Raw genomic sequence first — 13347 nt, 5'->3', positions numbered from 1 at the left:
GCCCGGCAATGGCCCTGGGGGCTTCCTGCGCCTTCGTGTTTTGTCTTCGCGGCCCCCTGACGAGGGGCGGAGGGGACTGGTGACAATTCAGTCATTGCTGCCACAGTTGCCGTTATGCTAATGGCTCGCGACAGCGAGTTGGGGGCTGTTCTCGAGCACGCCGCACCACTCGTCGTGCACTTGCTGTTTATACCGCTGCAATATGCTTCAAGTGGCCGCCGAAACCCCACTGTAGTTGTCCCGAAACGATATAAATGTAGGCTTTCTCTGAATAGAATTGATCTTGAATTGACAGATAATATTGGGTATTTATGTGCTATTGTGTTTTGCAAGTTAGAAAAATGAACGGTGCAAAAATGAAACAATGTGCAAATCGCATTTGTAATCTGTCTGAAATAAATAAGCTGTTAAACATGCGAAAAGAGATTGTCAAAGATCCAGAAACAGGAGAAAGAAAACTGCATGTCAGAATAAACACGGAATTGCCAGGAAGAGAAACCAAAGCCAAGAAAGACAAAGTTCTCAGGAAGAGGTTCAACAAAGAATATCAGAGAACTTTTAGAACAAAGAGTATTTAGAACAAAGAGTAATCTCATCTGCAATGAGATTAAAAATAAAAAGACACAGAAAAATAAAATTTTCCAAAAGAGGTCTGGAGTAAGAGATTCTAACTACAAACTGATATGATGAACAACGCTAAAGAACAGATAGTCCTCAACTTATAAACATTTGTTTAGCGACTGTTCGAAATTACAAGGTCACTGAAAAAGGTGACATCAGTTTTCACACTTATAACCGTTGCAGTATCCCCATGATCATATCAAAATTTGGGTGCTTGGCAAATAGCATGTTTATGACAGTTGCACTGTCATGTGATCACCGTTTGTAATCCCTGTTGGTTTCTGACATTAAGCAAATCTGGGAAGCCAAGAATCTACAAGATTCACTTAACTGGAGTGATTTAGTTAACAACTGTGGCAAAAAATATTGTAAAATGAGGCACATGTTTTACCAAGAATGTTTCTTTTTTCAAACTATACCAATCATGACAACAGACATATCTTTTAAACAATGGTTAAAAGGATATTTCTAACTCTGTGGCAAGCAAAAAACCAAAAATTAAATATACCGGTAAGTTGATTTAGGATGCTAAAGAGAGAGGAGAATTGGCTTTACCTGAGCTGAAATTATATTTCGAGGCATGATGTTTGGTTTGGATAAAAGATTGGATAATTTAAAAAAATAAAAGGCTACTGGAGCTGGAAGTTGAGATTTGGGTGGAACAGTTGCTTATGGCTTGAGAAATTAAAAGTGAATGTAGCATTTAAGAATCATTTTGTAAGATATGCCATATTGAGTTTGGAACAGACATAAAGTATGGTTATTTCGTAAATTGCCTTTATAGGTCTCGCTCAAGCCTTTTTTTTTGAAAGGAAATGATTATTAAACAACTATGAATGATATATAACTGTGATGGCAAACCTATGGTGCGCGTGGGCACATGAGCTGTCGTCCCAGTTCAGCTCCACCACGCACGTGCACATTCCTCCCACCGGCCAGCTAGTCATTGGGTCTCTGTTGTCCATGCATGGGGGGCGGGCAGATTACATTTTGGGGGTTCGTGCATGCATTGGGCACTCAGGACAGAAAAGGTTAGCCATCACTGATATATACTGATTTGTTGTTTGTGTTGTGGATCTTAGACTTAAAACTCAAGAAAAAATTATAAGGGAATATAATTGTCATTAGTCTACATATTTGCAATTGTCAGAAAGTTTAAAAAAATTGCAGACTAAAAATGGAGTTTGAAGAACAATTATGTAGTAATGATGACCATCTTATTGCAAAAGTATATAAAATGTTGAAGTTTAATTTGAAGATTATTTTGTGAAAGATTGTATTGTCAAATGGGCTAAAAATATTGATTACAATATTATGTAACAATACTTTTTTCCACCTTTGATGGACATGTAAGGCTAAGAAATTTTGGAAACAGACACTAATGTTGGTTCAGAAATTTTTGAAAATGAACCAATCCTGAAAACTGACATTTTTCTTTCAGGAAGGTAGATAAATGGTAAAAAAAATATGAGACTTTGTTTTTATATATGATAATGGCAGCAAGGTTGTTATTTGTCCAAAGATGGAAAAGAGAACATATACCCACAATGTAAGAATGGATTGTGAAGAGCTGAAATAGCAAAACTGACACCAGGGATAATTTGTCTAAATTTCATGCAGCCTGCAGACTATTGTTATATTTCTTACAAGAGAAAGAGAAGAATCTTTACTTTGACTTTGGGATTTGGAGGTTAGATTAGGTTTGACTAGAGAAATATTGTTTTTTAAAATATTTACACTCATTAATTTCCTATGTTCCTATGTTTTAGATGAAATTAAGGGGAAAACATTTTTAGTATATTGGGGATTTTAGTATGTTGTCAGTACTTTAAGATATTTTATAAATTGATGTTATTTGTTTAAAATTAAAGAGGTCTTTATATTATCTCTCTTTAAAGAACTCCAAGGACATTATTGTTATATTTGTATAATTTTTGTCATTTTTGTTATTCTCCTTCCCTTTTTCCTTTATTTTAGTTTGCATTTATGTTTGTTTGATGTTTGATGTTAAAAAAATTATATATTAAAATTGTGTATTAAAATGTGCACTAAAAAGTAGATGGTATTAGATATTATTGAAATATATTTCATTGACGTGGGAAAGGATTCTTCCGGACAAGTTGTTGCAAAAGACGAGGGATGGGTAAAAATGAAGGAATTCCAATCAAATTTTATTTTTTATTTTTTGCTTGCCTATCTTCCTCATAGAGGGAATTATTAATCTGGGGGATTCACAATCCTGAGAAACATTTTCAAATGTATAAAGTAACAAGATAATCCATGACCTGTTGGCTCATCATTTCAGAGATATTTCTTTACCCAAACAGAGAAACACAGACCACAAGCAACCAAAAAGCCCATTGGGAATGGGAGCAACTTTGAACTTCCTGATGACTTTTACATTGTTTCCTTGTGGGAAGCTGGCAATGAGCATTAGGAACCTTCCTTCCTTCCCACCCACCTCCTCTCCCCTTTTTCTTCCCTCCTTCCTTCCCTCCCTTTCTCTTCCCTTTTCCTGTTCCTTCTTTCTTCCTCTTTCCTGCCTTCCCTCTTTCTCTCCCTCTTCCTTCCTTCCCTTCCCCCTTTCTTCCTCCATACCTTCCTTCCTTCCATTCCTCCCTCCCCCCATTCCTTGCTTCCTTCTCTCCCTTCCTGCCTCCCTTCCTCCATCTCTTTCCATCTTCACTCTTCCTCCCTCACTCTTTCCCTCCTTTGCTCCCCCTTCCTTCATTCCTTTCCCCCTCCTTCCTGTCTTCCTCTCTCCCTTGCTTTCCCTTCCCAATACGCAAGGCAGTGGCTTCCTTTCTCTTACTCTTCTCTTACTCCTGTTTCCTTTTCTTCTCTCCTCTTTTTCCCTTCCTTTCTTCCTCCCCTTCCTTCCTAACTTCTTTCCTTCCTCTCTCATTTCTCCCTATTCATTCATTCCCTCCTTCCCTCCATGTTCCTTCCTCCCTTTCCTCCTTCCTCCTCTTCCCAGCATGCAGGGCTGGCTGTTGCCACATGGGTGAGGAGAAATGGCGTGTGAGCACAGAAGGAGTGAACCATTTCTTCGTTGTTTTCCCTGCAAAGTTCCCACAAGCAAGGACTTTGCTAGTGAGAAGATGGCAAGGAGCATTGGTGCATCAGCATTTCTATCAAGACCTTCTGGGTTCCCCATCAATTTATGGGAAGCTGTCAGAGAACATTGAAAATGAGAATCGCATCACTGTGGCTGACTGCAGCAGTGCACTGGTGCTGAAGCAGCAAAAAAACCCCAAAACCCTAAAATTTCATTCCCTCAGGAGTAATGGATCCGGCATTCTACAAGTTAGCTCATTTGAGGTACCTTTCTTGACAAACTTTTGCCCTATGATGCAATGATTCATCCAAGTGAAGATTACAAAGTGTCAAACAAACATGAGAATTTTATTAGTATATAAATAGTAACGGATGTTGCTATGTTCTCACTGTATTAAAAGAATCAAAGTTCAGGGAATACATGAAATGTTAAATGTAATTGTAATGATAGAAAAATTTACGACTTGTCAAGTGCCTTGCAATCATGTGATCTCCATTTTCAATCTTCTCTGCCAGTTTTCCCCAAATGTCACTGGCAGGAAAAGTTGCAAGCAGAGGACACATTGGGTTTGAGATGTTTCCCCAGCACACCAAGGGAATTTCTCCTCCCCTCTGTGCAGGAGGGAGAATCCTCCCACAACATGGAGGAACAGAACTCAAATCTGGTGAAAACTCTAGCTAACACCATATTCTGAGCCTTTCCAAATGAGGGGGTTTGTTAGAATTTTAGTGAACACCATCGTTTTCATCCCTCCAAAGGGAAAAAGGCTAGTGAATGTCAGAGTTCTGAGCCTTCCAGAACAATGGCATTCACTAGTGTTTTCACCAGATTTGAGATCCACTACACCAAAGGGTTTCCCTTTTATGTTGTCAGCTAAAATTTGTTCTACACCTGACATTTCTTCAATAACATCTTTTGTACATAGTCTGTCCTTGGAAGCAGACATCACTGGAGATTTTTAAGAAGAGATTGGACAGCCACGTGTCTGAAATGGTATAGGGAGGTTGGACTAGAAGACATCTAAGTCCTTTCCAGCTCTATTCTATTCAAACATCATTACTGACATTTTTTATATTGTGGCTACAATTTTCTGATTCAATTCTTCAAAAATCTCTCAGTATTTTCATTGTTGGAATAATTTGCAACATTTAGCAAGGATGTAAATCTTTCCTCTACCTAAAATCTTTGTCTCCCCTGGTATAGTTTTTTTTTAATCATCAAATTACTTTGTTTTGTCCAGCAAAACCCAAAATAGAATCTATTTCCCATGAGAAACTGTTCACTTTTTAAAATTAATTCAAAATTACTGTAAAACTTTAAATATTCCAATTCCCTTGGTCCATGCGTAGCTTTCTAAGATTAATTTTTTATTTAGTATTTTGCTGTTTATTTTTAGATACTTTAAATTCTTAAGCTCATACATTTGTTTTTTCATTTCAGATTGAAGGCAGACTCGCCCAGCATTTTCAGACTGGTTGGTCTGTGTTACGAGGATTGATGGATCAGGCCCAATGAAGAGACTTGAGTCATCAGGTTAAATATATCTCTTTTATTTACAGGTTCTGCACATCATCACTGGTTACATCTGGAACTGAACAACATGGAGGATTGTGCCCACCTTTTATACCTGTGGGCGGGGATTCAGGTAAGGAGGGGTCTATGGGAGGAGCTGACCAGGTGGGTGTCTGGGTTAACCCCTGCACTACTGAACTGTAACTGACCCTAGGCACGGGAAGGGCATTTATACCTGACAAATCCCCCTCTAAATGCCTGACCTGTGTCTGTAATCCTGACTGACTGTGTGGTACCTTGAGGCGAATGTTGAGCTTGGAAACTAAGTGTGAGTGTTGTTTGCCTTGTAGAGGTTTTGTGAGTATGTCTGCGGTCTGTTCTTCTGTATCACAGTGTATGGCCTTTATGAAACCGATTCTGGAGAGCTGTCTCACGTGTTTATACTTTATGTGCCTTGACCTTTGCCCTACAGCGTCGGACATTGATATTTCTATGGCGGCCTTGTTATCCTCGTAGATATTTATTGGGTAAGCTGGTTCTCTCCACACGCTGGCGAGTAGGTCGTCGAACCAGATGAGATTGTTGGCGGCTTTGGAGAGGCATATGTACTCGGCTTCAGTGGTCGAGGTTGCCACCAAGATTTGTTTACCAGTGTACCAATGCACCGGACTGTTATTTAAGTAGAATATGTACCCAGACGTGCTTTTCTGGCCTTTGGCGTCTCCGGCCCAGTCAGCATCAGCGTAACATGAGAGGATGGGTTCGTCGGATTTTTCAGGCTCTAGTGTTAAGCATGCATTGACACTTTGTTTCAGGTATCTTAGCACCCTTTTCACCGCGTCCCAGTGGTATGTGGTGGGTTTGCTCACGTGCCTGGACAGTAAATTAACGGATAGAGCAATGTCTGGCCTTGTCCAGTTAGCGATATACAGGAGGGAGCCTATGACTGACCTGTACAGCGTGTTGTCTCCAAATTCGGGTGATTCATCATGCATGTTTTTTAGGAAGTCCGTCTGCATGGGTGAATCACACCCCTTGGCGTCTGCCATGTTGCACTTATGGAGTAACTCTTCTATTTTCTCTTTCTGTGACAGTTGGAAACCTTTTGGTGTTTGGTTGACTTGTACCCCCAGGTATCGGTTTATCCTTCCAAGGTATTTTAGAGTGAAATGCTCGCTCAGCCTGCTGGCGAAGGTGTTGCGGTTTCCTTCGTGCTTGCTGATGTATAGAATGTCATCCACGTAAACTAGGATGTATTCTGGCGAGTCCCCCTCTTTCCTGGTGAAGAAACAGTTGTCGGCTATGGTCGCCGTGAATCCCATAGACTTCAAGGCCTCTACCAGGCATTCGTACCAGCGTTTGCCTGATTGCTTTAGCCCGTACAGGCTCTTGTGAAGTAACCAGGTGTCCCCTCTGTTGGTTTCTTTGCTGTGGGGGGCTCTGATGTATATCTCTTTGTCTAGTTTGGCGTGCAGGTAGGCGGTCTGCACGTCGAATTGGTGCACCTCCAGCCCTAGCAGGGATGCGATGACGAAGGTGCTTTTGACGCTCTCTGTTCTTACGGTGGGCGAATAGGTGTCTGTGTAGTCCTCCGGAAACCTTTGAGCAAACCCCTGGGCAACTAATCTTGCTTTGTATAGGCTTTGGCCACCCTCTAAGTTCTTGACCTTGAAGATCCATCGGGTGCCTATTGTGTTCTTGCCCTCTGGGACTTTGGTGGGGGTGTATACCTCTAGCTTCCTCAGGCTGTCCAGTTCTTTGGCCATGGCTAACTCCCACTTTGCCCTCTCCCCCTGGGGTAGTCTCAGTACCTCTTCGTAGGAGTTTGGCGTAATGTGGTTCATGTGCACGTGCATCACGTAATCATTTAACCTTCTTGGCAGTTGGTTTCTGGTTGACCTGACGGGTCTGGTTACTGTCTGCTCAGTGTCATGCAGATGTCTGGCCTCTCTTTGTGTCAGTGATTCGACACTTATCTTGGGATGGTTCTCTTTCCATCCCTCAACCTTGATGCCTTGGAGATTGGGCTTGGGCCTGCTCCCTTCCTGTTTACCCACTGTCTCGTTTTTGTTTTGAGCTTGCTCAATTGGACTATCCTCTCGCTTGGTGGGTACCTCGTTTAAGTGTATTCTGGACCAGTTGGCTTGTTCATGGAATGCTGCTGTTCTAGATACCACGAATCTATTATTGCTGTCCACAAACCTGAAGCCCTTGGTCCCTGGTTCGTATCCCATAAACCTCAGTCTTCTGGATACCTTATCCCCTTTCTTGCGCAACTGTTTGGGTATGTGTACATCAGCGGTTACGCCGAATACGTGTAAGTGTGCTATCTGGGGCTTCTTGTTATACATGAGCTCATATGGTGTTTTGTCTATCACACTGGACCATGTTCTGTTAAGTGTGTAGTTGGAGTAGACCAGGGCTTCAGACCAGAAGTGTTGGCCAATGCCCGCGTCCTCTAAGGTACACCTGACCATTGTTTGGAGCGTGGAGTTCCGTCGTTCTACGACCCCGTTCTGACAGGCAGAAAACGGGGACGACGTAAAGTGAATCACGCCTTTGGACCTGAGCCAATGGGAGAAGTCCTTGGATAGAAACTCAGATCCTCTGTCGGTCATGATTTGTTTGATCCGGGTGTTGTTTTGAGTTTCTACTTTTTTGTAAAACTCCTTGAATTTTTGGAAGGCCTCATCCTTTTTTCTTAAGGTATAGACGAAGCCATATCGGCTATAGTCATCCACTATAGTGAGGAAGTACCTTTTCTTATAATTTACGGATGGCCTTAGGGGCCCTACCAGGTCCATGTGTACTAAGTTGAATATTTGTTTGGCAGCACGTAACGACTTCTTGGGTCTGGGTTTTACCTTTAATTTAGAACACTTGCACACCGAGCACTCGAGGTAGTTTTCACAGTTTTTTATTTTGGTACCCTCGGTACAGTTGGCCATTTTCTGGACCACGGGAAAACTGGCGTGCCCTAGCTTCCGGTGTAGCAGGTGAGCACAGTCGTCATGTATGGGTTTGCCTATTGATGGGCCCCTCTGTGTGTGTCTGTTGTGTTGTGTTCCTTGTGTCGTGTTATTATCGTTATCTACCTCTCTCCTGTCTACCTGTTCCCCCTCAGTCCTGTCCTGGTCAGTGTCCTCTGTGATCTCTGAGCTGGTATATATGCTGTGGGTGTCTTTCTTGCAGAAAGTTATGTAAGGTAATCCTTGGTTGACGGTTACTCTCCCTATATCTTCCCCTTCCTTGCTAACTTTGACATTACCTTTGGTAAAAGTCACCTCAACTCCTGATTCCTTGCTGAGCTTTACTGCGGCTAGGATGTTGTGGGGTATCTCCGGGACTAGCAGTACCCCCTCTACTTCCCCTATGCCTGGCAAAGTGACTGTCCCCTTGCCCGTCACTCTAACCTGGTTTTGGTCCGCAACTTTGATCGAAAAATCCTCCCTCTTAAATGATGAGAGTAGTTTCTGATTGTAGGTGGTGTGGTTGGAGGCTCCTGAGTCTAGGAGCCATGAGCTGGTGTCTATGTCTTGATGTGCGGTGTGTGCGTGCTCCCCTATCCCGTATAAGGATCCTGTCCTACTGTCGCGCGAGCTATCTCTGTTCCCTCTCCTGTCCCTGGGATTGGGTGAGTCCCTGCGCCTATATCTTTCTTCAGATGTGTGTCTCTCCGTTTGTCTGTACCTATGCTCTGGCCTGCCCCTCTCCCTATAGTTCTTGAGGCAGTCCCTTTTGATGTGTCCCCTCGACCCACAGATGTTGCACTCTGGCGTGTTGTGCTGTTTCTCTTGAAAGGCTACTCTCTTCTCACTCTTATGTTCTCTGGGAGGGCCGGGGCGGCTTCTCCTCAGGTTATCCTCCGCGATCAGCTTGTTGGATAGCTTCTCCACGGATAGCATTCCCAGACTAACGGTGTCTAAGTGTGTTAGAAAGTTATTCCATGAGTGATCTAAAGAGTTAATTATTACGCTCTTCATGATCTGGTCGGAAATAACTTCTCCCCTAAGGTGTAGTTCTGCTCTGGTACCGCTTAAGGACACTAGGTGCTCACTCATGGGGGTCCCTGGCTTAAGTCTGGCGGAGAAGAAGTCTTTGGAAATTTGTGTGGTGGTGGACACACTCTCACTATAGAACAACCCAAACATTTTCCCTATAATTTCTGATACTGTGAGGTTATGGCCAATACAGTGGTAAATTGTGGGGGATATGCTGGCAATTAAAAGATAGAATGCCCTGTGGTGCATGCAATCCAGCTCTAGAGTCCATGGCCTCTCTGGGGGGTCATTAATAAAATGAGACATATTTTCTTTCAGGAACACCACCTGGAGCTGCTGTGACCACTCTAGGATATTGCCCCCATCCATCCTCAACTTGGGAAAGTCTACTGGTAAGTTCCCAGCACTATTTGTAAAGTTACTTACTGCTGGCTGCTGTCCATGGTTCCTTATGTGTCTATAGCAGCAGTAAGGCATGGGAACGCTTGCTGGTAGTTTAAAAGTCCCGCTTTGTAATTTTTTTCTCTTTTCTTCTTCTAGGCGGAAGAGCGCATGCGCGAAGTCCATTTCAGCTCCGCCGTCGCCAAGGAAGGACCTGTTCGTCGCGGCTCCGCTGTAGAGGCCTCTATCGGTCGGGTAGGCCTCGGCTTCGGTCTTGGGGGTCCAGGTGTGCTCCGGAAGGCGTCGTCCAGCAGCTGCTTCTCCGGAATGAAGATCCTGGCGGCGCTGAGGCTCCGGCGATGGCTGTAAGTAGCTGCCCCAGTCCATGCGGTCCGGGGTGTGTGGCCTGGGCGATCGGAGGCGCGGTGTCCCTGGGGTGCGTAGGCGGGCTGGCGGGCTGGCACGGGCGTCGGTGGCTCTCGGGTGGGTGCTTCGTTGTCCCTCTCCTCGCCTTCCTTTCTGTTTTGGCCTCTCCGGTTTCTCTTTTGTGATTTTGAGGCCTGGGCCGAAGGTGGCGGCAAGGGTCTTCATGGCCCTATCGACTTGCCGCTCGCTGGGGGTGTACCAGGGGTCCGAGTCTGATTCTGTCCCCTCCCCCCGGTCACTTTCTTCATGGTTTATGGTCCGGCATTTTTCGCGCGCCGGCCATTTTGAATTCTGGCTGCTGATTGGTTGGGGGTCGGCCATCTTGTCCGACCACGTGGACAAAGATGGCCGCCGTTTCAAATTTTGAGCGGGGCTTCGGGGCTCGGTGGCCGTTGGGGGTGCCCTTTTGGGCGATCCACTCACCGAGTCCAGCTCCTCGAGTTCGGAGTCCGATTCTCCTTCGCTCCTTGCCACCTCGCGGTCGATTATGAAGCTCCGCAGGTCGGCAAGTAGGTTCTTGTCGCCGGCTCGCTCCTCCAACAGCTGCAGGACGTCGAGTCTCAGCTTTTCCTCTTCTTGGTCGTCGTGGTGAGTCCTTTTCCCTTTCTCGATCTCCCCCTTTTCTTCCATCGCGGTGGTTTTGGGGGAGGTTGGGGTTCCTACCTTCCCTGGCGAGTCCGATGGGTTGCTTTCCCGTTGCTTCGGAGGTGTCGCCATTCCGCAGGTAGGTATGGGTCCTTGTCTTGTGGTTTGGTGTCTCTGGGTCTTACCAACCATCCTCTGCTACCATTTTGTTACGAGGATTGATGGATCAGGCCCAATGAAGAGACTTGAGTCATCAGGTTAAATATATCTCTTTTATTTACAGGTTCTGCACATCATCACTGGTTACATCTGGAACTGAACAACATGGAGGATTGTGCCCACCTTTTATACCTGTGGGCGGGGATTCAGGTAAGGAGGGGTCTATGGGAGGAGCTGACCAGGTGGGTGTCTGGGTTAACCCCTGCACTACTGAACTGTAACTGACCCTAGGCACGGGAAGGGCATTTATACCTGACAGTCTGAAGGTCTTTAATGGTTTAGAAGTAGTTAATGATCAATTTCCAAAGTGATTAGAAAGTGATATTTGCAAACCTAGTGTCTTTTAAAAGTATCTGCTATGGTTATAAGGAAGACAGCTAATCCTGTCATCTCTTGATTCTCAAACTCACGGGAAACTACTGTCCTGCAGTCTCATAAGGAACAGCTGCCTGGAGCACATGTGGGTGATCTCCCATCTTCTCCTTATCCAGAGATGTTCCAAGGAATCAGAAAATACGACTTCAGCAACAGAGTGGTCAATGCCTGGAATGCACTACCTGACACTAGTTTCATCCCAAAACCCCAAAAATTTTAACCTAAGACTGTCTACTGTTGACCTCACCCCATTCCTAAGAGGTCTGTAAGGGGCGTGCATAAGAGCACCAGTATGCCTACCATCCCTGTCCTAATGTTTCTTTTATTTGTATCTCTTTTATGTATTCAATTCATGCTTATACTTATATATGATTACCTAATACGTTCTTTTTTTTTTTTTTTTTTGCTTTAATTTATATGCCGCCCTTCTCCGGAGACTCAGGGCGGCTTACAATGCGTTAAGCAATAGCCTTCATACTTTTGTATATTTATACAAAGTCAGCTTATTGCCCCCACAATCTGGGTCCTCATTTTACCTACCTTTGAAAAGATGGAAGGCTGGTGAGATTTGAACTTGCAGTAATTGCAAGCAGCAGATGTTAATAACAGTGCTTTAGTCCACTGTGCTACCAAGGCTCTTGACAAATAAATAAAATAAAATATAAATAAATAAATAGTCATTGGCAATAGAAACAGCACTTAGATATACTACCCCATTGTGCTTCACAGCACTCTGGGCAGTTTACAGTGTCAGCATATTGTCCCCCACAATCTGGGTCCTCATTTTACTGACCTTGGAAGGATGGAAGGCTGAGTCAATAGTGAGCCCAGATGGGATTGACCTCCAGTCTGCGGGCAGAGTTCTCCTGCAATACTGCACTTTCATCACTGTGCTACCAAGGTTCATTAGTTCCTTGGTCTTTGTCACAGTTGGCAGCTCCACTTTCTCAGAGTCATCCTCAGTACAACTTATAACCATAATTGAGTCCAAAATTTCTGTTCCTAAGAAAGACAGTTATTAAGTGAATTTGCCCCATCTTACAACCTTTCTTGCCATAGTTAAGTTAGTAACAGTTGTTAAGTGAATGGCTTCCCCATTGACTTTGCTTGTCAAATGTTGCAAAAGCTGATCACATGACCCTGGGACACTAAATATGAACCAATTGCCAAGTATCCGAATTTTTATCACATGACCATGGGGATGCTGCAGCAGTCATAAGTGTGAAAAATGGTCATGTTATCTTTTTCAGTGCCGTTGTAACCTCAAATGACCTATTGTAAGTCAAAGACTATCTGTACACTACAACTCCTGGAAGTCTCCTCCACTGTGGGGATACCATTGTTCTTCCATCATTGTGAATGTAATAATTAGACACCCCAGCATCACTGTGCAAAGTCCTTGCTACACCACCATTCTATGTTCTGCAGCCCTGCCATGACCAGCTGACCTTCACTGTCTTTCTACTACTACTGATGAGGTGCAGCTGACCTAACTCTAGGCAAGCAGCTGCTAGCCACACCAAGCCTTCTTCCTGACACCGTTCTCCAAACAGCATGTGCCATTCTTGTGATGCTTTGGAAAGCCTTCAGAAAGTTTGGAATGATTGCTGAAAGAATGGTAAGCAAGGACTATCTGAATGATCTAAAGTCCTTTCCATCTCCTCATTGGTTATTTCTGCTTTAGTTTCCAGAATTTCTATTTTTTCTTTATTCTGTTTAGGTTCTCCAGTTATTTTTTCTACAGTATTCACTAATCTTATTTTCCATAGTTACTTCTCTTCCAACCGTTTTTCTAAAGTGGTCAACTTTTCTTCAACCACTTTAACTGATGCAATAACACTATTCCTGATTCCTTAAGCATTTTTTGTAAAGTGTTTAGATTAATCCCTTCTTCTGCTATTTGCTGAACTTCTGTAAATGATCCTTCCTTGTTGCGATGTTTTTCTTGTGGTAGCCATTTTTCTCTATTAATAATTTTGTAACCCAGAAAAGAGAAATGGGACCTGCGTGACTCAAAAGAAACCATTTCTAAATAAAATATATAAAATATTATACTTCTGAGCAAACTATTGTGACTAACTTTTATGTATTTTATCAGCTGCCAGCTGTAAAATTATTTTACTTTTGAAACTCACTACATACATATAACTTTATAAATAAGAGAAATGG

The 13347-nt window shown here is 43.5% G+C and overlaps 1 protein-coding gene across 1 annotated transcript; it reads left to right on the top strand.

Annotated features, from left to right (window-relative positions):
- The first annotated feature begins 2672 nt into the window (after window positions 1-2672).
- Window positions 2673-12420, top strand: LOC132710480 (uncharacterized). The gene is made up of 7 exons (XM_060686714.2): window positions 2673-3942; window positions 5239-5324; window positions 9511-9584; window positions 9733-9938; window positions 10493-10587; window positions 10868-10953; window positions 11234-12420. Exons 1-7 carry the CDS (start codon window positions 3908-3910, stop codon window positions 11396-11398), a joined length of 747 nt encoding a protein of 248 aa, XP_060542697.1. The 5' UTR covers window positions 2673-3907; the 3' UTR covers window positions 11399-12420.
- The last annotated feature ends 927 nt before the right edge of the window (window positions 12421-13347 follow it).

Source organism: Pantherophis guttatus, chromosome 5 (genome assembly GCF_059756535.1).
Source record: "Pantherophis guttatus breed Tessera chromosome 5, ASM5975653v1, whole genome shotgun sequence".
Classification (NCBI taxonomy): domain Eukaryota; kingdom Metazoa; phylum Chordata; class Lepidosauria; order Squamata; family Colubridae; genus Pantherophis; species Pantherophis guttatus.
This window is presented reverse-complemented; position numbering and strand designations above follow the sequence as displayed.